Source organism: Biomphalaria glabrata, chromosome 2 (genome assembly GCF_947242115.1).
Source record: "Biomphalaria glabrata chromosome 2, xgBioGlab47.1, whole genome shotgun sequence".
NCBI lineage: Eukaryota > Metazoa > Mollusca > Gastropoda > Planorbidae > Biomphalaria > Biomphalaria glabrata.
Window position 1 is genome coordinate 31,301,612 of NC_074712.1, and position 26,108 is coordinate 31,327,719.

Consider the following 26,108-nt stretch of genomic DNA (forward strand, 5'->3'; position numbering starts at 1 on the left):
AAAAGAGAAACTTAATGTATGTTATCAGTAACTACGTCATCGCGTGTTATTGTTCTAGCTATTTGTCAGTGTGTGTCATGTACAGAAATACTTCATAATTAGGTAATGACCTATATTTCTAAAATGTCTTTTTTTTTTTTTTGATGTACCGGTCTAAAATCTCATTTAGATCTATGAGCCATATGTCATACAAAAGGAAATCGTAATGAATTTTCTATAGGAAATAAAGTAAAATGAAAAAAAAACCTTTAAATATTGAGGACCATAAAATCCAGCAAAATTTAATTTCTTACTATGAAAACACAAATTAAAGCAGTAATGTGTTTTGTTATCTAGCAGCCAGTGGCATCTTTAAAAAAAAAAGGGGGTGGGATACGCAGGTTGTGTGTCCTGATTGGATAACACCCTCGGGACCAGGGGTGGACTGGGCATCAAAATCGGCCCTGGTATTATCATCAATTAGGCTGTCCAGTTGCGTGATCTATGATGATGATGGGCAAACATTGGTAACTGACCTCTTGATATGTAAAGTTTGAGAGCAGAACTCATTCATGTGTGAGTTTACCTCATTGTATTGACTTGTAGGCATGTAGAATACGGGTCTCCGTGTCTAATGGTCCAGATGATCATGTTTCGAAATTATTTTATTATGATCCTGCTAAAGTCACACTGATGTAAATGTTATAGGCGACAACGAAAGAAGGGGACTTTGTTGTAAGTTAATCATTTCGTAGGTCCTATGCATAAATAAGAGATGGAAGCTCACCTCAATCAGGGTATACGGAGAAAGTGGAGTAATTATGGAAAATGTATTAGGTTAGTATTACAGTGTAAATCTATAAGAGACCTTTAATAAATGGTAACTGGATGTCCAGTTGTGGCCCCTTTTTAAGATAATATTATAAAATCTTTTATTGTTACTGGCCATACTTTGATTCCAACCGACTCTTTCGGCGTAGGTCCATCAGCCAATTGTGATGTCGGTTCACTGAGCATTGGTCCAAATGCCTATATAGTCAGTCCGCCCCAGGACCAGCGGAAAACTATTGTCCAGTAGAAACTTTTAAATAACAGTGAAGGATGTTTTCCTTTTGTGTGTGTGTGTGTATGTGTGTGCAAAATTAGTTTTCAATCTGACTGCAGCTAGGGTTTACACTTACAGTGTCTGATATGGTCCACAGTGTCTGAAATGGTCCAAAGTGTCTGATATGGTCCACAGTGTCTGATATGGTCCACAGTGTCTGATATGGTTCACGGTGTCTGATATGGTCCAAAGTGTCTGATATGGTCCACGGTGTCTGATATGGTCCACGGTGTCTGATATGGTCCACGGTGTCTGATATGGTCCAAAGTGTCTGATATGGTCCAAAGTGTCTGATATGGTCCAAAGTGTCTGATATGGTCCAAAGTGTCTGATATGGTCCAAAGTGTCTGATATGGTCCAAAGTGTCTGATATGGTCCAAAGTGTCTGATATGGTCCAAAGTGTCTGATATGGTCCACGGTGTCTGATATGGACCACGGTGTCTGATATGGTCCAAAGTGTCTGATATGGTCCAAAGTGTCTGATATGGTCCAAAGTGTCTGATATGGACCACGGTGTCTGATATGGTCCACGGTGTCTGATATGGACCACGGTGTCTGATATGGTCCAAAGTGTCTGATATGGTTCACGGTGTCTGATATGGTCCACGGTGTCTGGTACGGTCCACAGTGTCTGGTACGGTCCACAGTGTCTGATATGGTCCACAGTGTCTGATATGGTCCACGGTGTCTGGTACGGTCCACAGTGTCTGATATGGTCCACGGTGTCTGATATGGTCCACGGTGTCTGGTACGGTCCACAGTGTCTGATATGGTCCACGGTGTCTAATGAGGAGCACAATGTTTAATAGGGTCCACAATGTGTTAAACGCCTCCACACTGTGTCTTGTGTAGATAAATCTAAACGGAGGTAACACTCCAATGACCAAATCAAATAACACAGGCCAATGGCCAACAATGCAGGAAATACTCGACGCTGATGAACGCTGTCGAATAAGGCGTTTAATCAGTGGCGTAGCATCCATGGCGCGAAGGGGTTCAATCAACCCGGGCCCACGAGCAATAGGGGCCCAAAGCTGTGGCGTTGCAACCATGGCGCGAAGGAGCTCGTTACGCTTGGGCCCATGCCTCAAGTCCAGTTGGAGCCCACATTAGAACTTAGGAAGAACATTTGTTTGTTCATTTCAAACACTATTAAGTAGTTTAACTCTGTTAAGAAGTTGTAAAAACATTGACTTTTAAGACGCCGTTAGTTATATGCAGTCCTAACTGAATCAAACGTTATGACATAATTACTTTTTTTAAGAAAAAGGTACGATCTTTACATTGGAATGCCTTTACATTTAGTTTACTCATTTTTTGTCACACACTAAATTTGTCTTATTGGCTGGAGAGGAGCCCATCAAGATGTTCTTGAACCCGGAGTACTAGTGTGATATTTACTTGTGTAGCAGGAATTGGTTTCGTCCTATAGTCCTAGCAGTACTGGTGTGATATTTACTTGTGTAGCAGGCAGTGGTTTTGTCCTATAGTCCTCGCAGTACTGGTGTGATATTTACTTGTGTAGCAGGCAGTGGTTTCGTCCTATAGTCCTAGCAGTACTGGTGTGATATTTACTTGTTTAGCAGGCAGTGGTTTCGTCCTATAGTCATCGCAGTACTGGTGTGATATTTACTTGTGTAGCAGGCAGTGGTTTCGTCGTATACATCTACAGTCTCTGGCCATCACCTAAATTTAACTTAACACTAATAGTCCAATATTTAAACTACATGCTTACATATTACTTCCTAATGTGTCTTAAAACGAATAGATATTAATTAATAATATCGTTTTATCTCGTGCTTTTAAGAATGTGCGCTTATAATACTGTCTCTCATTCAGTCACAAGAAGCACTGGCACTTGATTTCCACATCAATTCGGTCCAACACCAAGTCCTGGGTTGGATCCCCATACTAAATGAAATATAGATGTTAAATGTTTTCTTGGAGGTTCAGCGAGTGCCTATTTAAATTATTTCAATAGCGGATTCCAACGGTGGTTGATTTTGAAACCAATACGATGCCAATGCCCACACATTCTCATCGTATGACCTTAAAACCATCCATTCGAATAACTTATTTTTTAAAAAAAAGGTACGATCTTTAAATTGGAATGTCTTTGCATTTAGATTACTCATTTTTGTCACACACTAAATTTGTCTTATTAGCTAGAGGGGGCCCACTAAGATGTTCTTGAACCCGGACCCACGTGTACCTTGCTACGCCACTGCGTTTAATACGTAATGAAGGTAACCGTCGAATGTCGATAAGTTAAATATCTACTCCAAAGAGTAGAGCAGAGTTAAAAATCTTAGTCTTGTTTTTAATAGTCACTCACTTTCAAAACTTTAACCTTTTGATGAAACAAATCACTTTTCTCGCCAAATTCCTCATCATGTCCTAACAAGTGTCTGATTCAGTCCGCAATTGGTCCACTATGTCTAATAAGGTGCACAGTGTCTGATAGGATCTGCAGTATCTCATACGGTCTCAGTGTTTGATAGGTTCACGGTGTCTGATAGGGTGAACTGTGTCTCATAGGGGGACAGGTGTCTGATAAAGTTCACAATGTCCAAAAATCAGTTGAAAATTTTGTGAAATAAATTTTAGGTAGCAGAGATCTAGCGAATTTCTTCTCTGATATTGTTTTCGGATCTACGAAGGTAAAATGAAAGAAACTGTTTATAAAATTTTAAAATTATAATTGCAAATTAATTTGTTTAAAAAGGCCAAACACTTTTCAAAATATTTAGGCTTTTCAAAATGTAATGCTGACTATGGCTTTTTTTTTCTTTTAAATTCTAAATAATTTCTTCTGATCTCTTTGTTCCAATGCAGTTACCTCATGTGAAAACAATGTCCTGCAGGGTGTCTTATATAATCATCTATTGAAATTGTCAAGTGAACGTGTCACACTGGAAGTGAACGTGTCACACTGGAAGTGAACGTGTCACACTGGAAGTGATCGTGTCACACTGGAAGTGAACGTGTCACACTGGAAGTGATCGTGTCACACTGGAAGTGAACGTGTCACACTGGAAGTGATCGTGTCACACTGGAAGTGATAGTGTCACACTGGAAGTGAACGTGTCACACTGGAAGTGAACGTGTCACACTGGAAGTGATCGTGTCACACTGGAAGTGATCGTGTCACACTGGAAGTGAACGTGTCACACTGGAAGTGAACGTGTCACACTGGAAGTGAACGTGTCACACTGGAAGTGATCGTGTCACACTGGAAGTGAACGTGTCACACTGGAAGTGATCGTGTCACACTGGAAGTGAACGTGTCACACTGGAAGTGATCGTGTCACACTGGAAGTGATCGTGTCACACTGGAAGTGAACGTGTCACACTGGAAGTGAACGTGTCACACTGGAAGTGATCGTGTCACACTGGAAGTGAACGTGTCACACTGGAAGTGAACGTGTCACACTGGAAGTGATCGTGTCACACTGGAAGTGATCGTGCCACACTGGAAGTGATCGTGTCACACTGGAAGTGATCGTGTCACACTGGAAGTGAACGTGTCAAGGCTAATTTTCTATTTGGCTTTGAGTCTATTCAACGTAACATCAATAAGCTGGTTGGACTTCTGTGTGACATTAGCTCTTGTTAGAACGCTGTCGCCCACAGTCCCCCCCCCCTTTCCACGCGTTTGATGTGTCCAAAGGAACGGCTGCAAGCTGACAAAGGTTACCATCTCCTGAATTTCCCTCAAGGTTTCCGTGTTTGGGTAGAGCTTGTCCTGCTCCAGCCAAGGTTAACGAGCCCCTCCTGTCCGAAGATTAATGTTTGAGGCCCCATTTACATGCCCCTTCTCCTATCAGTGACAACAGCAAAATTTGACATCAGTGTTCTATTGAGCTCTGCGCATTTTAATGGAAACAAAAAGTTGATGTATTTGGGTTTCTCTAGTGAACTGTATGTAAAACTTAATGAAGAAACATCTAAGAATAAAAGAAAGATTTTATTACTTTATTACTTTCTACCTCTCTTTTTCACTTTCTACCTTTCTCACTTTCTACTTCTCTTTCTCACTTTCTACCTCACCTCTCTCTCTCACACACACACTTTCTACCTCTCTTTCTCACTTTCTACCTCACCTCTCTCTCTCAATTTCTACCTCTCTTTCTCACTTTCAACCTCTCTTTCTCTCTCACTTTCCACCTTTCTTTCTCACTTTCCACCTCTCTTTCTCTCTCACTTTCCAACTCTCTTTCTCTCTTTCAACCTCTCTTTCTCTCTCACTTTCCACCTCTCTTTCTCTCTCACATTCCAACTCTCTCTCTTTCAACCTCTCTTTCTCGCTCACTTTCCACCTCTCTTTCTCTCTCACATTTCATATCTCTCTTTCTCTTAAACATTTATTTAGTAATAAAAAAATCGAAATGTCTCATTTACAATTTAAAACAATAAATTTTTTAGAAATATATATAATTTAGGTTCGTTATAAAATGAATAGTTGCTGCAGTATAAGCTCTAGACTAAAGACAAATACGTTTCCTCGACACTCGACTTTGTGTCCACCAAGACGTGAAGATTAGAAACAATGTCCTAGGATACAACACAATGTCATTGAACGTGCATTCGTAGTGACATCGTTTTACTTTATTATTGGTTTGTGTACTTGGGCATTTGAGAAGTACGTACATTGTCTCAATACGCATCTATACATTATATATGCCATAATATTCAAAGGACATATTGATTCAATACATGCATCCTATACATTATGTATGCCATAATATTCAAAGGACATATTGATTCAATACATGCATCCTATACATTATGTATGCCATAATATTCAAAGGACATATTGATTCAATACATGCATCCTATACATTATATATGCCATAATATTCAAAGGACATATTGATTCAATACATGCATCCTATACATTACATAATTCATTGCATCGTGTACATTGTTTACAGCATTGAAAATAGAATAAAACTCTTTAATCACTATTAAGCTCTTCAAACTAATTATTCACTTTGCTGTAACCTCTCTTCTTTTAGACGCATTCAACATATCCTTGAAAGTTCCCATGATCCAGTGGGCTCCTTTCACTGCTAATTAAAAAAACAACATTTTTTTACACTTAACTGAAGATTCCTTTTGATACATAGAAAGTATTTAACCTCACCGCCACAGTTCTAAATATAGTTCTGTACTTATGAAGATATGTGTGTTAGTTTTCAACTTTCTGTACTTATGAAGATATGTGTGTTAGTTTTCAACTTTCTGTACTTATGAAGATATGTGTGTTAGTTTTCAACTTTCTGTACTTATGAAGATATGTGTGTTAGTTTTCAACTTTCTGTACTTTATAACTGTTTGTAGCTCATTAGTAATGTTTTAAGGCAAAACGGATTCAAACAAGATATTCTAGATTCAATTCGGAAATTGTATTTTCTTACAATATGTTTGAATGTTATAGTTTCTTAGAATATGTTTGAATGGGCGTCGTGCCTGAGTGGTTAAGCACTTGGCTTCTGAACCTGGGGTACTGGGTTTGAATCTCGGTGAAGACTGGTATTTTGAATTTCGAGACTTTTAGGGAGCCCCTGAGTTCAACCAATGGGTAGGCCTACCAAACCTTAGTTGGGGATAGAGATGGGAATCGAACCCAAATTTTAAAGTTCATGTTCGGTTCGATGACGAGTATAGTTCGTGTTCGGTTCGCTTAGTTCAGATTTAAAGTTTGGTTCGGTTAGTTCAGATTTAAAGTTTGGTTCGGTTAGTTCAGATTTAAAGTTTGGTTCGGTTAGTTCAGATTTAAAGTTTGGTTCGGTTAGTTCAGATTTAAAGTTTGGTTCGGTTAGTTCAGATTTAAAGTTTGGTTCGGTTAGTTCAGATTTAAAGTTTGGTTCGGTTAGTTCAGATTTAAAGTTTGGTTCGGTTAGTTCAGATTTAAAGTTTGGTTCGGTTAGTTCAGATTTAAAGTTTGGTTCGGTTAGTTCAGATTTAAAGTTTGGTTCGCTTAGTTCAGATTTAAAGTTTGGTTCGGTTAGTTCAGATTTAAAGTTTGGTTCGGTTAGTTCAGATTTAAAGTTTGGTTCGGTTAGTTCAGATTTAAAGTTTGGTTCGGTTAGTTCAGATTTAAAGTTTGGTTCGCTTAGTTCAGATTTAAAGTTTGGTTCGGTTAGATGTCATGAAATTAGGTAATAGCAAAATGGCACTAGGGAAGAAGGGAGCACTTGTATGACTTTGTTCTAGAGTATGGAATACGAAATGTCTCTCTATCCTTGTGTCTGAGTATTTCTTAAGTTTTGTTTTTCTATTTGTAAATTGTTGTTTAGTGTTTTGTAAATTGTGGTTTAGTGTTTTATGTATTATAGCTATTTTACTTTTTATTCTTCTGTCCTGGTGTGTCTGTAAGTTTAGTCGCTGAGTGGTCTTTAATTACAATGATCCTAAGATATAAGCTTTTAAAATACATTGAAAAAAAAAAACTATTTGAATTATTGGTAGATACCGGTTGTACTACCCTACAATATGCTACCAATTGCTACACATAAATTAGTGCTGGGGTTTCTACGTTAAAAACATACTAAAATAGCCCAATACAAACCAACTTAAAAACTCAAACACTACTTGCTTTTGTCTTTATTGAGAGCGGGTTTACAAGGCAAACAAAGCTTATCTTTGTTTTTACAGAAAATTGATTGTGCTTATCTTTGTTTTTACAGAAAATTGATTGTGCTTATCTTTGTTTTTACAGAAAATTGATTGTGCTTATCTTTGTTTTTACAGAAAATAGATTGTGCTTAACTTTGTCTAGACAGAACATTAAATTGTGCTTAACTTTGTCTAGACAGAACATTGATTGTGCTTATCTTTGTCTATACAGAAAATTGATTGTGCTTATCTTTGTTTTTACAGAAAATAGATTGTGCTTAACTTTGTCTAGACAGAAAATAGATTGTGCTTAACTTTGTCTAGACAGAACATTAAATTGTGCTTAACTTTGTCTAGACAGAACATTAAATTGTGCTTAACTTTGCCTAGACAGAAAATAAATTGTGCTTAACTTTGTCTAGACAGAACATAGATTGTGCTTAACTTTGTCTAGACAGAACATTAAATTGTGCTTAACTTTGTCTAGACAGAACATAGATTGTGCTTAACTTTGTCTAGACAGAAAATAGATTGTGCTTAACTTTGTCTAGACAGAACATTAAATTGTGCTTAACTTTGTCTAGACAGAACATAGATTGTGCTTAACTTTGTCTAGACAGAACATTAAATTGTGCTTAACTTTGTCTAGACAGAAAATAGATTGTGCTTAACTTTGTCTAGACAGAAAATAGATTGTGCTTAACTTTGTCTAGACAGAACATTAAATTGTGCTTAACTTTGTCTAGACAGAACATTAAATTGTGCTTAACTTTGTCTAGACAGAAAATAGATTGTGCTTAACTTTGTCTAGACAGAAAATAGATTGTGCTTAACTTTGTCTAGACAGAAAATAGATTGTGCTTAACTTTGTCTAGACAGAACATTAAATTGTGCTTAACTTTGTCTAGACAGAACATTAAATTGTGCTTAACTTTGTCTAGACAGAACATTAAATTGTGCTTAACTTTGTCTAGACAGAACATTAAATTGTGCTTAACTTTGTCTAGACAGAACATTAAATTGTGCTTAACTTTGTCTAGACAGAACATTAAATTGTGCTTAACTTTGTCTAGACAGAACATAGATTGTGCTTAACTTTGTCTAGACAGAACATTAAATTGTGCTTAACTTTGTCTAGACAGAAAATAGATTGTGCTTAACTTTGTCTAGACAGAACATTAAATTGTGCTTAACTTTGTCTAGACAGAAAATAGATTGTGCTTAACTTTGTTTAGACAGAAAATTAAATTGTGCTTAACTTTGTCTAGACAGAAAATAGATTGTGCTTAACTTTGTCTAGACAGAACATTAAATTGTGCTTAACTTTGTCTAGACAGAAAATAGATTGTGCTTAACTTTATCTAGACAGAACATTAGATTGTGCTTAACTTTGTCTAGACAGAACATTAAATTGTGCTTAACTTTGTCTAGACAGAACATTAAATTGTGCTTAACTTTGTCTAGACAGAACATTAAATTGTGCTTAACTTTGTCTAGACAGAACATTAAATTGTGCTTAACTTTGCCTAGACAGAAAATAGATTGTGCTTAACTTTGTCTAGACAGAACATTAGATTGTGCTTAACTTTGTCTAGACAGAACATTAGATTGTGCTTAACTTTGTCTAGACAGAACATTAAATTGTGCTTAACTTTGTCTAGACAGAACATTAAATTGTGCTTAACTTTGTCTAGACAGAACATTAAATTGTGCTTAACTTTGTCTAGACAGAACATTAAATTGTGCTTAACTTTGTCTAGACAGAACATTAAATTGTTATCATTTTCAACAGCTTAGGCTTAGCTTCATTTCAATGATTTAATTTTTAAAGAACCTTACCTGGACTTCGGATCTAACCTGGACCTCCGATCTTACCTGGACCTCAGAGTCTGAAGGAATAACAAACGTGACTGTGTCTGTCAGAAGAAGCATTTAGATACGTAAGTGTCGAGACACATGTGTTTCTTCTACATAGGTCAACATGTGTCTGTTTGTCAAATAGGTCAACTTGTGTCGTGTCATGTCATCAAATAGGTCAACGTACGTCGTGTCATGTCATCAAATAGGTCAACTTGTGTCGTGTCATGTCATCAAATAGGTCGACTTGTGTCGTGTCATGTCATCAAATAGTCATCAAATAGGTCAACTTATGTAGTGTCATGTCATCAAATAGGTCAACTTGTGTCTTGTTATGTCATGAAAGAGGTCAACGTATGTCGTGTCGTGTCATCAAATAGGTCGAATTGTGTAGTGTCATGTCATCAAATAGGTCGACTTGTGTCGTGTCATGTCATCTAATAGGTTGACTTGTGTCGTGTCATGTCAACAAATAGGTCAACTTGTGTCGTGTCATGTCATCAAATAGGTCAAAATATGTCGTGCCAACAAATAGTTCAACGTATGTCGTGTCATCAATTAGGTCAACTTGTGTCGTGTCATGTCATTAAATAGGTCAACTTGTGTCGTGTCGTGTCATCAAATAGGTCAACGTATGTCGTGTCGTGTCATCAAATAGTTCAACGTACGTCGTGTCATGCCATGGAATAGGTCGACATGTGTCAAGTCGTGTCATCAAATAGGTCAACTTGTGTCGTGTCATGCCATTAAATAGAAGATCATCGTGTTGTAATGACTCAATAGTAGGACGAAGCAGGACGTTTCGGTGCAGCCGTTTTGGTGCGAAGGTCGTTTTGGCGCATGGGACTTTTGGCTCGAAATGCTTGTTAACGTTCATTGTATTCATTAAAAAAGAATTAATACATCTCTTTGTTTTGTACGTGTGTTTGTGTCGAACGTAGTTTTCATGTACAGCGCAAGAGATACTTTTGTCTTTTATTTTTGGCATTTAATTTTGTTATTTAATTATTGCTAAATCACTAATATTACACAAGACCAGGCTGCCATCCATACTTCACAGTATGCGTGCATGAAATAGTCAAAGTTATTAAGACTTTTTTTTTTCGTGGGATGGGGGGAGGGGTAGAATGTACACTTTGTTTATCTTGGTATAATATAGTGAAAAAATCTGTTTATTATACAATTTCAAACACATTTTTTAGCGAAAAACATTTTTAGTTTTTGTACATTATATATAAGTTATTTGAGTAATTATTTTTCATATCTGCTACCATAACGTCTATTATGTGAACAAGTCCATGAATGAATGTGACTTATTATTTGCTGCATGTAGACGTATGATTCATACGACCAGTGCTCGGTGCTGGTTTTGTCTTCATTTGTTTGACTTTTCCTGCGTCAAGGGGAGATGTGTCACCCAAATCACCCCAAACACTAACCTTATTTCTCAAAATATATCTTTTAAGAGTATCTTAGCTTGTTCGGAGATTAGAGTAATATCAATTATTTTTTTTTAATGTCTTTTAGAAAGAAATCGAAGAATGCCCAGTGCGCTTAGCAGAATCCCCATATAATTAAAGGGGAGGGGATAGCATGTCATTACCATTTAGGAATCTGACTTATTACACATTCATAGCTAAACCTTTATTTTAAAAAATTCGCTGGACGGTGAAATAAACATTGTTATAAAAGTTACATGCTTATTTAATTATTATCAAATTATATCTCACACCAAAACGTCCCCTGCGTCAAAACGTCTCGCCCAAAACGGCCGCGCCAAAACATCACATACCGATAGTAGGACGCGTAGAAGTTGCGTTTAATTTGGGTAGTTCCTAAGTGAAGTGACGGTCCATTCAAAACTTGGAACGGAAATAGGTTAGAGAAAAGAACGGACGAAGGACGGAGTCACCGCTAGTAGTGAACTAAACGATGGGAACATTGTGGACTGTACCCTTCTCTCTGTAATAAAGTTTTAGGTTCTAAAAGGCCCGATTCACTTTTTTCTACACTATTCGTCCTGTTGTTTGGTTTATGGACATTTAAAGCATTTGGGGGTTTCATTTCAAGCCAATAGTTTGTTCAACCACATCTGCACTCTGCCAACCACCACCAGTGTGTCGTGTCATATAATTAATTGGGTCAACATGTATCGTTTAATTAAATAAGTCAACAAGTGTCCTTTCAAGTAATTATATAGGTCAGTTCATCTCTTAATGAGATTTAAAACACTTACTTGCGTGATGATATAATATGATATGATATGTTAGATGGATGGATGCAGGGGCGGACTGGCTATATGGGCAAACGGGCAAATGCCCGGTGGGCCGGTACCAAATGGGCCGGTCTGGTCGCGACCAAAGAAAAAAAAAATTCAATACAGACAATTTAAAAAAAAAAAAAAAGTCACAGCAGCAAGACACAAAGGCCCGAACTTCTTATTACAATTAATTTTGTTTGAAATTCAACAAGAATTTTAAAAAATACACTATACACTGTACGTATTATCGTTTGCAAAACGTTAGACCGTACTTTCTGCTATGCACGAGGGGCATGGACTGCTTTGATGTCTTCGAGGTTGTATTTGGCCTAATCATTTTGCTAGTCGGCATGGGCCTTTGATGGCACTCCCAATTTTTTTTTTTGCTCCTTCCCTCCCCCGTCTTTTAATGGTTCCAATGAAATTTAAACAAAAAGAGGGATGAGAGAGGTTAAGTTAGAAAACATTGATATAACGCAGAAAAAGGCGCGACAATTAACTCTTTAACAATACTTAATAGAAATTAACTTAAACACATACACAAAGCCGCGAAATTGCAAACCACCCAACTTATTCACAGCTCAATATGGGTATAAAGCTCTACTTTCTGCGATTTGAAAAGAAAAAGTAAGTTTCTTTTTGTTTATTTTTAATAAAATAGATCTAAATATAAGCTACTACACTTAAGGCTTACAAAAAAAAAAATTTTAATTACAAAATAAATCTAGATCTAAACGAACTGTTATACTATTATAATTAATGACAAACTTATGCTTAGTATGAAGTCATTAATGATGAAAATTATTACAATAATTTATTATACGCTGTCACATCCGATATTAAATGAAAGGAGATTTATATCTATATATATATATAATTCTCTTCTTCCCTCAACAGTTTAAACGAGAAGAAGAAGTAAAGGAAAGATCACTCTTATTTCTGCGGATAGTCCACGAGAAAACTAGAGGGGGGGTGGGAGAGAACAAGTGGGTATTCACACGTCGCAACGGATGGCTGCGCGCTGGACTGTCAAACCCTGCCCGCTCCCACCCCCCTTCGTCTTGCGGGAGGTTTGGACTAAAACTAAACTATCTTCAATTCTGAAGGAACATCCGAAACATGTAAAACATTTTACAAACACTAAATAGCAGGGTCGGACTTAACCATTTTGGGGCCATATGCGAAACGGATTTCGCTGGGCCAAGTTTGGGTAGGGAAGCGAATAATTTGTGAGATTTAACAGTTTGTATTAGAAAATAAATTCATCTATGTATTTTATTCATTCTTTACTACGTACAGAATTACTTTACGAGCCTTGCGTATAGCAAAGTTATAGAGTATATCATAATAATTCTGTTTCCTACATAGATCACGCTCAATAGCAAGAATTACCAAATGTTTCAATCTATCTTTGAGAATTGTTGACCTCAAGTAACTCTTCATTAGTTTGAGGCGCGAGAAGCTTCTTTGACCAGACTACACAATTACGGCTAATGCATAATGCCGTTTTTATTTATCGCGCGTAGGATTGGCGTTTTCCATATTGAATGACACCCCCAAAAGGAAAATTTTTTTCTATATTTTTCGTATATTTTAAGGACTTTTTCGTATATTTTGCAATTTCGGGAGATTTCCAGGAGCTCCTGGTAAATCGACAGGAGGGCGCGGGAAATCTGTTTTAATTTATAAAATGGTTTAATTTAATAATTTATACACCTTGAATTAGCTCGGGTCCTATGAAAGTGCGGATCCTTTGAAAGTGGGGGCTCACTGTGGTCTCTTAGGTTGCAGAGGCCTAAGACCGGCCATGCAAAATAGCGGCATATGCTACGCCGCCGGTCGACTAGTTTTAAATAATGGGTCATAGTATATTCATATACAAATCGCGTTTTTGAGAATGTACTAGGAGGAAGCAAGAGCTTTTTATATTAAGTAAGTGCCTCTCTAACCGTTCTTCTTTCTCTTATCTTTTAATGGAATGGGTTGCCTGAGTCAGCCAGAAAAACCAATGATTTAGCATATTTTCACCCACAGATCAACATGCATGACTAGATTGACACATGAAATGCGTAAGACCTAACAATATTATTTTTTTGAAGAAACGTCTGTGATCTATAAGTAATACCAAAAAGCTTCAAACTCATTATGCTGCTATTGTATTGTTTATAGTTTTCAGACTACATACATGTATAAATAGAATACATTATGTAATCCTACGAATGCATACATCCAGTTTTCGATGCGTTATCAAACTTTATATATTTTGTAGAGAATTAGACTTATACCTATAATATAACACATGGGTGTAGCCGGGAGGGGAGGGTCTTTAAATCATCACTTGCCTCAGACCTCATTGTCTGAAAGGGAAACTTTACTTACTGCCCCAGTGCAGCCAACTTAAGCAAACTACAGTCACCAAATTTTATGAGCGTATCCAAAAGGGGTTTTGTGGTTTCCCTTCCCCCCTCCAATAGAAAAGCTAAAGCAAAACTATAGTTACCATTTTTTACCAGTCGCTGGACACCATTGAATAGCAGATTTGGTTTTTGAATTTTTTTAGAGGAAGAGTAGCAGGCTAATTGCACTGTAGATACCTCAGAATATGCATTTTTAAAGCTTAAAATAGCGGAAATAATGCTTGGTTCCGGGGCTTCTCCCCGGGCCCACTAAGGGAGCTTGCAGCGCTCCCCCGAACTCCCTAGCAGCCATTTGGCGGCGTGTACTGTCTTTCCACTATTTATAGGAAGAGAGTGTTCTAGGGTAGAAAAAACGCTTGAAAGAATGAAAGATCAGAATGTAATGAAGATTAATTAGATATACACACACACTAATATATATATATATATATATAAATTGCGGAGTGGGGTAAAATCCCCCCCCACACCGAAAATATATGACATGCCATTTGTGGGCCGGTTTATATGGTAATGCCCGGGCCGATTTTGATACCCAGTCCGCCCCTGGATGGATGGATGAATGGCTGAATGGATGGATGGATGGATAGATAGATAGATACAGATAGATAGATAGATAGATAGATAGATAGATAGATAGATAGATAGATAGATAGATAGATAGATAGATAGATAGATAGATAGATAGATAGATAGATAAATAGATAAATAGATAGATAGATAGATAGATAGACAGATAGATAGATAGATAGATAGATAGATAGATAGATAGATAGATAGATAGATAGATAGATAGATAGATAGATAGATAGATAGATAGATAGATAGACAGTGGCGTAGCTACCAATGTGCGGGGGGTGCGGGCATCAAGTGGAGAGGGGCACCAAAATTCCCCCAGTGTGTATTATTTTCCTATTTCCCTAAGCTTTTCAGTAAAAATGACTAATTGTATGGACACGAACAAACATAAACTACTGTATTTTAAAATGAACTAATGATTTATAAACTTGTCATGTCGCAATTTTGTTTCATCTCCTTGACTATTTCTTCAATACAATGTAAGCTATAGAACATTTTGAATCTAATTTACTACATTTATTTCGGACACACGGCACATGTTGTTACTACACTGATCAATGCTCTGTAATATAAAGAAGAAGATAGGCCAACCTTTCTTTACTTCATTGTTTAGTCCATTGGTTTAATCTAGATATTGAGTTTACAAATATATTTCTAAACTCTAGCTCTAAACAATTGTCTTAGTTTATTCATTTCTATATAATTTAATTTTGGAAATAATTCTTTTGTAATGTCAATATTTTTAAATAAGCTAACCTTTGTTTTCTACAAGTTTTTTTTTTAACTAACTAGTTAATTGTAATACTGTAACGTAAAAAAAATGATGAACAGTGCTCAAGGCTGACTAGTCAGGCTGGCGCCTCAAAACCATTTTAAGCTCAGACGGAGAAATCGGCATATCTGGTTCTGCCCGGTCTGGGTAGACTATAAAGTCTAAAGAAGCATCGAGACAATTTCAAGTCACATCATTGTCCAGAGTCCACCGACTATAGGCGAGCTGTTATTGGGTATGAATTAACTGAACAAGTAAAAGCAACAAAGCAAGATGAGACGGTTATCATTGAATCCAGAAAAACATCCTGAATGATGAAAAAGAAGAAAATACTTCAATACCGCAGGTTCTAGAGACTTTAGGACAGCACACAAGCATGTCTTTAGCACACTCCTCAAAAATTCATACTGAAGAAGCTGAACCATCAGACAGTGTAAACAATACAGAAAGCAGGATAATAATCTCTAGACTGAACGACATTGGAGATTGGCCTGATGTCATCACAGATAATATTCGTATACACCTTGTCACTCAAGGATCTAAAAAAGTTCAGCGTATGGACAGTCAATTCAGAGAGGCGTATAGACATCAAGTATCAGCAAAAGGAAAGGCTAGAAAGCTTTCAAAGGCTTGGTTTTTCCGGCAAATGTCAAGCGACGAGAACGTTCTTAGAAAGTGGATGTGTTATTCGCCAAAAAAAAAAGAATCCTTATTTTGCTTCCCCTGCATACTTTTCTCAACAAGATCAAGTACCAAATCTTCATTTAAATCCAAAGATGGATTCAATGAGTGGTGGAGGTTATCCCCGAAAATCGAAAAACATGAGACCAGCAGAGCTCACATTCAGTCATCGCTTGCTTGGAGGGAACTTGAAGTTCGCCTGAGAATAGGGAACAATATTGACAACAAGGCCCAAGATTTGATTTTACAAGAGACGAAAACCTGGAGAGTTAGTAAAATTACTATCAAAGTACGTACCACTCTTGAGGGAGCATGTGCTACGAACTAAGCTTTGTTCCATACAAACATGTCTCCACAAATACAAAATGAATTTATTACAATATTGGGGGATCACGCTAAAAAACAAATCATACAGCAAGTAAAACAAACCAAATATTTCTCTATTATTTTTGACAGTACATCTAACATCTGAAAACTGGATCAAACTTCCCAAATTTTACGGTACGCTGTCATGGATAATGACGGGGTGTAGGTTTGTGAGTCTTTTGTTGACTTCATCGACACAAAGGACAAGCATGCTGCTGGAATCGCTGAGATGATTCTAGAGAAACTGCGTTCGGATGGCTTAGACATAATGGACTGGAGTGGTCAAGGCTATGATAATGCTGCGGTCATGAAAGGTCAAAACTACGGTGTCCAAAAACGTATTCTAGAAGTCACTATTTACTGCCTGCTCAAACCATTCTCTTAATTTAGCAGAAATTCGAGCTGCTGAAGCTGAAGTCAATTCGGTAACATTTTTTTTTGGTACACTGGACCGTTTACACGCCTTTTTCTCAACTTCAATACACCGCTGGGATAGCCTCATCAAAATAACCGGAACTAGCCTTAAACGTTTATTTGAGACCAGCTGGAGCGCCAGAGGAGAAGCCGTCAAGATGGTTAGGGATACATTTTCTAAAATTATAGAAACTCTGGAGACATTAACTAGCAGAGATGAAAATTCATCGACTACATCTGAAGCAGGTGGATTATTGGTTGCTATTCAGTCTTTTAGTTTTCTCACCTATCTTGGATTTTGGGCTCCTGTATTAACTGAAATTAGTGATACGCAAGTCTACCTTCAAAAACAAGGATTGTCTATTCAAGACTGCTCACTCAAACTAAAAACATTAGAGACATTTTTAAGTAGTAATCGAGAGGACATCGCTGAAGTCAGCATTACCTTTACCGAAAGCGTGTGTTAAGATCTGAGAATCAGTACAGAACCTCAAGAACGTATTGGCCATAAGAAAAAGATGCCTGGTGAGAAAAGTGACGACTCTGTACTTACACACAAAGAAGAGCTACGAAGGGAAATTTATTCTACCTTGGACTGGATTGTTCAAGAAATAATCACCCGATTCGAGCAACTTCATGATGTAGTAGATAGATATGAATTTTTGTCGCCTTCCCGGCTATTAAATCCTCAGGTCGAAATCAATCTCGACAGTACACCTAGCGACATTGATAAAAACGAATTTCTGCTGGAGCGAAAGAGGCTTCAACGGTTTGCCTCAGTTTCATCAGAAGCCTCCGCACTTCCAAAACAAGAACCTGTTGAGCTCTTGAATTTTATAAAAAAAAATATCAGCTAGACGATTCAGTCCCGAATATCGTCATCATGATTCGCATATTTTTGACTATTGCGGTAAACGTTGCTACATGTGAGAGAAGTTTTTCCAAATTTAAACTGATCAAGAATTACTTGCGATCAACGATGACATATTTACGATTCACTCATTTGTCCATTTTGTCCATTAAACAAGAGCTGGTGGAAAAAATTGATAAATTTATTGATACTTTTGCCAGCAAGAAAGCGCGTAAAATTCATTTGTAGTATGTTTATGTAAAAGCGATTTTTTTTGAATTAACAATATTTGATTAATGAATACATATTATTTTGAACAAAAAAGTAAGGTTTTGCAATGTTATTATTTAGTTGTTTTTTTTTTGTTTTTTTTTTTTTGGGGGGGGGGGGGAGAATCAAGATGAGGTACCGCACCAGGCACCATATACTCTAGCTACGCCACTGTAGATAGATAGATAAATAGATAGATGCCTGCCTATATCGTACCTTCCTGTCTAACGACCAAAGGGAAGTCCAAACTCTTACGGAAGTTCACTTTAAACTGTTTGTTCAAAGTGAAAATTAAAATTGGGTTCAGAACTGAATTGATGTGTGTCAAGTAGGTGACGAGGAACTCAAAGACTTTGCTCTTCGTTGTTGCCTCTGTGCGTACGTTCCTCTAAGAGATGTACACAATCAGACAGAACGTTTTTAAAAATACCTTTCCTTTTGAAAAGACAATACTTTTTTATACAATTTAAACAGCGAGTATTTTGCTCTAAAGATAATATCCTGGTGAAGTGAATGTTTAAATATACTAAACTTTATAACCATAGATTTATATATTATATCTAGGGCTGGAAACTGGAAACAAATTCGTATCCGCGATTGATCGATTCACAGACCTATATATATATATATATATATATATATATATATATATATATATATATATTATAAAGTAGAATGTGAGGGGTATGTATGTATGTATGTTACTTATAGACATCAAAACCGCTTGACCAATCTTGATAAAACTAGGCAGGAATGTTCCTTGGGTACCAACTTAGACCGTAGTGTATGTATTGTAGCCCTAAAACAAACTTAAGACCCTCAAAAAAAATAAAATTGTCCGACTCTATTAAAGCTATAGTATTTTATGGATCTAGGCCATGTCTACAATGTTGACATGAGAAAAGATAGAAAGGATTTAGACCTAGATCTAATTTTAAGAAATACACTTTGCGCAGATAGTTTTTTACATTGACACATGAAAAGACAAAAGAAGATCCATTGATTTCATTATATAATAAAATTAACCTTCAATTTTGTGTTTCAAAAGCATTTTTTACATTAATTAGTTCCTTAAATCTGTTACTACAGATTTCCTGACGAACATTCTTTCATTAGACAATACCGTAATGAATCGCGTACTAAAAATTAATTCGTTTAATTGTTTACTTTATAATACCATCCCTAGATCTAAAACTCTAATCCAACTCTAAGATGATAAAACTTCTCTTCGCACAGATAGTTTTATACTTTAACACATAAATATATTAATTAAAGTCCATTCATTTCATATTTTGATCAAATAAACATTAAAATTTGGTTTTCTAAAGCTACATTCGCTTACGAAAGCTGCGAAGCCGAGTTGAGATAGGCCTAGATCTATATTCATTCATGAATCGCGTACTAAAAATTATTTCGTTTAATTCTTCACTTTATAATCCCATTTATTTAACAAAGCTATCGCTCTTTTCGTTTTTAATAGATAAGAATGTATCGACTTCGGGTAAACCATTTTCGCAAAACTAATTTTATTTTCGTAGCGAAAGAGAAATAACGTGAAAGGATCATTAGCTACGTTTAACATACATCTAAATCCAATCCACTAGATTATTCAAAAGCAAAAGTTTTAATTTTAAAAAAATGGATTTAAGCCTATTAGCTATTTTGATTTGATAGCTTCATTCACACTATTTTTACATTGACACATTCGCTTTACTTATTACATTATTATTTCGTTTAATTGTTTACAAAACACTCTCAGTGACTATATCGACAGTAATGCGCAAATAAAGACCCGCGGGTCGCGGGTAACATATGTCTAGTATATATATATATATATAGATTTTTATGTACGTAACTCTTTTTCAATCTCTAAGGGAAGTCGCCCCAATCAATCTTTTCTGTCTTAAAAAAGTAATGATCTTTAAATCCCAATCAATCTTTTCTGTCTTAGAAAAGTAATGATCTTTAGTTCTCAAAGTTTAGAAATAATGCAAAATCATTTCTCAGATTTTTTTTACAATGGGCTATTAATCACAGAACTATATATTCACGCTAATATATGAAACAAAGCCATTTCCTGTTAGTTTCTATTGACATAATGTTTCAAAAATCCTAAATCGAAATAATTCATGCCTGTTGATTTTAATCATCTTATGTACATTTAAATAGGTTGATTACCTAGATCTTTCTAGATTATGTATCTAAAATTTGCAAAATAATAATTATGAGACGGGAGTATTCTTATCTTTGATGTTTAATTACTAGATCTAGATCTAAAAATTAAATTATATGTTACGTAGGTTAGGTTTGAAAAAAAAAAACTTTACTCCTTTTAACTACTTTACAAAACAACGCCTTGTTTCAACTTAAAAAAAAATTTCACGACATTTTTGTAGTTTTAAAAGATCTCCATGTCCTGTCTAGATACAATATATAAATAAGTCTATGTTTATAGCATTCTAATGATAGTCCTTCTAGATCTAGACTTAGAAGAAAATGTGCAAAATGTTCCTGAACATTCATTTCTTAAACTCTTGAACGAATGTGGCCAACATGCGGAACTAGCCGAAGCGAAGACGTAGAGTCCGTTCCAGAGAAATAGTTTCTAGTTCTCCAGTCAAATTTTAAATTATTTAGTTTTTCTTTTAGCCTACTTGAAACCAATTATAACGTTCAATTTAGAGTTTCCCCATTATGGCCAAAGAGCTAGTAATTCTTATCACAGAGATATACAAATGTTTAATTTCTAGGAAAATCGTTAGAGACGTTTTTTGAGTTCCGTGTCCAAGTTCCTACATGAAGTTGTGACTTGAATAGAAGCATGGTAAAATTTGAGTGAAAGTGTTGATCAGTTGAAGTCAAAGTACCCTTTAGTTATCTGGGGAGGAGGAAATACGATATAAAGATATTCTGTTTCTATGGCCGACGGTTAACGTAAGTGTCCTATGGCCAGGACAACGACCAACCGGCTTTACTTCCCGGACTAAGGCCAGGTACCCATTAGACGACCAACCGGCTTTACTTCCCGGACTAAGGCCAGGTACCCATTAGACGACCAACCGGCTTTACTTCCCGGACTAAGGCCAGGTACCCATTAGACGACCAACCGGCTTTACTTCCCCGACTAAGGCCAGGTACCCATTAGATGACCAACCGGCTTTACTTCCCCGACTAAGGCCAGGTACCCATTAGACGACCAACCGGCTTTACTTCCCCGACTAAGGCCAGGTACCCATTAGACGACCAACCGGCTTTACTTCCCCGACTAAGGCCAGGTACCCATTAGACGACCAACCGGCTTTACTTCCCCGACTAAGGCCAGGTACCCATTAGACGACCAACCGGCTTTACTTCCCGGACTAAGGCCAGGTACCCATTAGACGACCAACCGGCTTTACTTCCCCGACTAAGGCCAGGTACCCATTAGACGACCAACCGGCTTTACCTCCCCGACTAAGGCCAGGTACCCATTAGACGACCAACCGGCTTTACTTCCCGGACTAAGGCCAGGTACCCATTAGATGACCAAACGGCTTTACCTCCCCGACTAAGGCCAGGTACCCATTAGACGACCAACCGGCTTTACCTCCCCGACTAAGGCCAGGTACCCATTAGATGACCAAACGGCTTTACCTCCCCGACTAAGGCCAGGTACCCATTAGATGACCAAACGGCTTTACCTCCCCAACTAAGGCCAGGTACCCATTAGACGACCAACCGACTTTACCTCCCCGACTAAGGCCAGGTACCCATTAGACGACCAACCGGCTTTACCTCCCCGAATAAGGCCAGGTACCCATTAGACGACCAACCGACTTTACCTCCCCGACTAAGGCCAGGTACCCATTAGATGACCAAACGGCTTTACCTCCCCAACTAAGGCCAGGTACCCATTAGACGACCAACCGACTTTACCTCCCCGACTAAGGCCAGGTACCCATTAGACGACCAACCGGCTTTACTTCCCGGACTAAGGCCAGGTACCCATTAGACGACCAACCGGCTTTACCTCCCCGACTAAGGCCAGGTACCCATTAGACGACCAACCGGCTTTACTTCCCGGACTAAGGCCAGGTACCCATTAGATGACCAACCGGCTTTACCTCCCCGACTAAGGCCAGGTACCCATTAGACGACCAACCGGCTTTACTTCCCGGACTAAGGCCAGGTACCCATTAGACGACCAACCGGCTTTACTTCCCGGACTAAGGCCAGGTACCCATTAGACGACCAACCGGCTTTACCTCCCCGACTAAGGCCAGGTACCCATTAGATGACCAACCGGCTTTACTTCCCGGACTAAGGCCAGGTACCCATTAGACGACCAACCGGCTTTACCTCCCCGACTAAGGCCAGGTACCCATTAGACGACCAACCGGCTTTACTTCCCGGACTAAGGCCAGGTACCCATTAGACGACCAACCGGCTTTACTTCCCCGACTAAGGCCAGGTACCCATTAGACGACCAACCGGCTTTACTTCCCGGACTAAGGCCAGGTACCCATTAGACGACCAACCGGCTTTACTTCCCCGACTAAGGCCAGGTACCCATTAGACGACCAACCGGCTTTACTTCCCCGACTAAGGCCAGGTACCCATTAGACGACCAACCGGCTTTACTTCCCGGACTAAGGCCAGGTACCCATTAGACGACCAACCGGCTTTACTTCCCCGACTAAGGCCAGGTACCCATTAGACGACCAACCGGCTTTACTTCCCGGACTAAGGCCAGGTACCCATTAGACGACCAACCGGCTTTACTTCCCCGACTAAGGCCAGGTACCCATTAGACGACCAACCGGCTTTACTTCCCCGACTAAGGCCAGGTACCCATTAGACGACCAACCGGCTTTACTTCCCGGACTAAGGCCAGGTACCCATTAGACGACCAACCGGCTTTACCTCCCCGACTAAGGCCAGGTACCCATTAGACGACCAACCGGCTTTACCTCCCCGACTAAGGCCAGGTACCCATTAGACGACCAACCGGCTTTACTTCCCGGACTAAGGCCAGGTACCCATTAGACGACCAACCGACTTTACCTCCCCGACTAAGGCCAGGTACCCATTAGACGACCAACCGGCTTTACTTCCCGGACTAAGGCCAGGTACCCATTAGATGACCAACCGGCTTTACTTCCCGGACTAAGGCCAGGTACCCATTAGACGACCAACCGGCTTTACTTCCCGGACTAAGGCCAGGTACCCATTAGACGACCAACCGGCTTTACTTCCCGGACTAAGGCCAGGTACCCATTAGACGACCAACCGGCTTTACTTCCCGGACTAAGGCCAGGTACCCATTAGACGACCAACCGGCTTTACTTCCCGGACTAAGGCCAGGTACCCATTAGACGACCAACCGGCTTTACTTCCCGGACTAAGGCCAGGTACCCATTAGACGACCAACCGGCTTTACTTCCCGGACTAAGGCCAGGTACCCATTAGACGACCAACCGGCTTTACTTCCCGGACTAAGGCCAGGTACCCATTAGACGACCAACCGGCTTTACTTCCCGGACTAAGGCCAGGTACCCATTAGACGACCAACCGGCTTTACCTCCCCGACTAAGGCCAGGTACCCATTAGACGACCAACCGGCTTTACTTCCCGGACTAAGGCCAGGTACCCATTAGACGACCAACCGGCTTTACTTCCCGGACTAAGGCCAGGTACCCATTAGATGACCAACCGGCTTTACTTCCCGGACTAAGGCCAGGTACCCATTAGATGACCAACCGGCTTTACCTCCCCGACTAAGGCCAGGTACCCATTAGATGACCAACCGGCTTTACCTCCCCGACTAAGGCCAGGTACCCATTAGACGACCAACCGGCTTTACCTCCCCGACTAAGGCCAGGTACCCATTAGACGACCAACCGGCTTTACTTCCCCGACTAAGGCCAGGTACCCATTAGATGACCAACCGGCTTTACTTCCCGGACTAAGGCCAGGTACCCATTAGATGACCAACCGGCTTTACTTCCCGGACTAAGGCCAGGTACCCATTAGATGACCAACCGGCTTTACCTCCCCGACTAAGGCCAGGTACCCATTAGATGACCAACCGGCTTTACTTCCCGGACTAAGGCCAGGTACCCATTAGATGACCAACCGGCTTTACTTCCCCGACTAAGGCCAGGTACCCATTAGATGACCAACCGGCTTTACTTCCCCGACTAAGGCCAGGTACCCATTAGATGACCAACTGGCTTTACTTCCCGGACTAAGGCCAGGTACCCATTAGATGACCAACCGGCTTTACTTCCCGGACTAAGGCCAGGTACCCATTAGACGACCAACCGGCTTTACTTCCCCGACTAAGGCCAGGTACCCATTAGATGACCAACCGGCTTTACTTCCCGGACTAAGGCCAGGTACCCATTAGACGACCAACCGGCTTTACCTCCCCGACTAAGGCCAGGTACCCATTAGACGACCAACCGGCTTTACTTCCCCGACTAAGGCCAGGTACCCATTAGATGACCAACCGGCTTTACTTCCCCGACTAAGGCCAGGTACCCATTAGACGACCAACCGGCTTTACTTCCCGGACTAAGGCCAGGTACCCATTAGATGACCAACCGGCTTTACCTCCCCGACTAAGGCCAGGTACCCATTAGACGACCAACCGGCTTTACCTCCCCGACTAAGGCCAGGTACCCATTAGACGACCAACCGGCTTTACCTCCCCGACTAAGGCCAGGTACCCATTAGATGACCAACCGGCTTTACCTCCCCGACTAAGGCCAGGTACCCATTAGACGACCAACCGGCTTTACCTCCCCGACTAAGGCCAGGTACCCATTAGACGACCAACCGGCTTTACCTCCCCGACTAAGGCCAGGTACCCATTAGACGACCAACCGGCTTTACTTCCCGGACTAAGGCCAGGTACCCATTAGACGACCAACCGGCTTTACTTCCCGGACTAAGGCCAGGTACCCATTAGACGACCAACCGGCTTTACTTCCCGGACTAAGGCCAGGTACCCATTAGACGACCAACCGGCTTTACTTCCCGGACTAAGGCCAGGTACCCATTAGACGACCAACCGGCTTTACCTCCCCGACTAAGGCCAGGTACCCATTAGACGACCAACCGGCTTTACCTCCCCGACTAAGGCCAGGTACCCATTAGACGACCAACCGGCTTTACCTCCCCGACTAAGGCCAGGTACCCATTAGACGACCAACCGGCTTTACCTCCCCGACTAAGGCCAGGTACCCATTAGACGACCAACCGGCTTTACTTCCCGGACTAAGGCCAGGTACCCATTAGACGACCAACCGGCTTTACTTCCCGGACTAAGGCCAGGTACCCATTAGACGACCAACCGGCTTTACTTCCCGGACTAAGGCCAGGTACCCATTAGACGACCAACCGGCTTTACTTCCCGGACTAAGGCCAGGTACCCATTAGACGACCAACCGGCTTTACCTCCCCGACTAAGGCCAGGTACCCATTAGACGACCAACCGGCTTTACCTCCCCGACTAAGGCCAGGTACCCATTAGACGACCAACCGGCTTTACCTCCCCGACTAAGGCCAGGTACCCATTAGACGACCAACCGGCTTTACCTCCCCGACTAAGGCCAGGTACCCATTAGACGACCAACCGGCTTTACTTCCCGGACTAAGGCCAGGTACCCATTAGACGACCAACCGGCTTTACTTCCCGGACTAAGGCCAGGTACCCATTAGACGACCAACCGGCTTTACTTCCCGGACTAAGGCCAGGTACCCATTAGACGACCAACCGGCTTTACTTCCCGGACTAAGGCCAGGTACCCATTAGACGACCAACCGGCTTTACTTCCCGGACTAAGGCCAGGTACCCATTAGACGACCAACCGGCTTTACTTCCCGGACTAAGGCCAGGTACCCATTAGACGACCAACCGGCTTTACTTCCCGGACTAAGGCCAGGTACCCATTAG

General features: G+C 39.9%; 1 protein-coding gene across 3 annotated transcripts in view; it reads right to left on the reverse strand.

The window, feature by feature from the left end:
- Positions 1-5,211: 5,211 nt before the first annotated feature.
- The window catches only part of LOC106052439 (QRFP-like peptide receptor), a 43,413-nt gene continuing 22,516 nt past the window's right edge, over positions 5,212-26,108 (reverse strand). For 2 of the 3 annotated variants that reach the window (XM_056020052.1, XM_056020053.1), the window contains exons 7-9: positions 18,386-18,557; positions 9,546-9,622; positions 5,212-6,157 (exon numbers count right to left, since the gene is read on the reverse strand). In XM_056020052.1, the coding sequence (XP_055876027.1) occupies positions 6,152-6,157; positions 9,546-9,622; positions 18,386-18,557 (255 nt within the window). In that variant the 3' untranslated portion in view covers positions 5,212-6,151. The remainder of the gene's footprint in view (positions 6,158-9,545; positions 9,623-18,385; positions 18,558-26,108) is intronic. The other variant, XM_056020054.1, reaches the window with a different exon arrangement.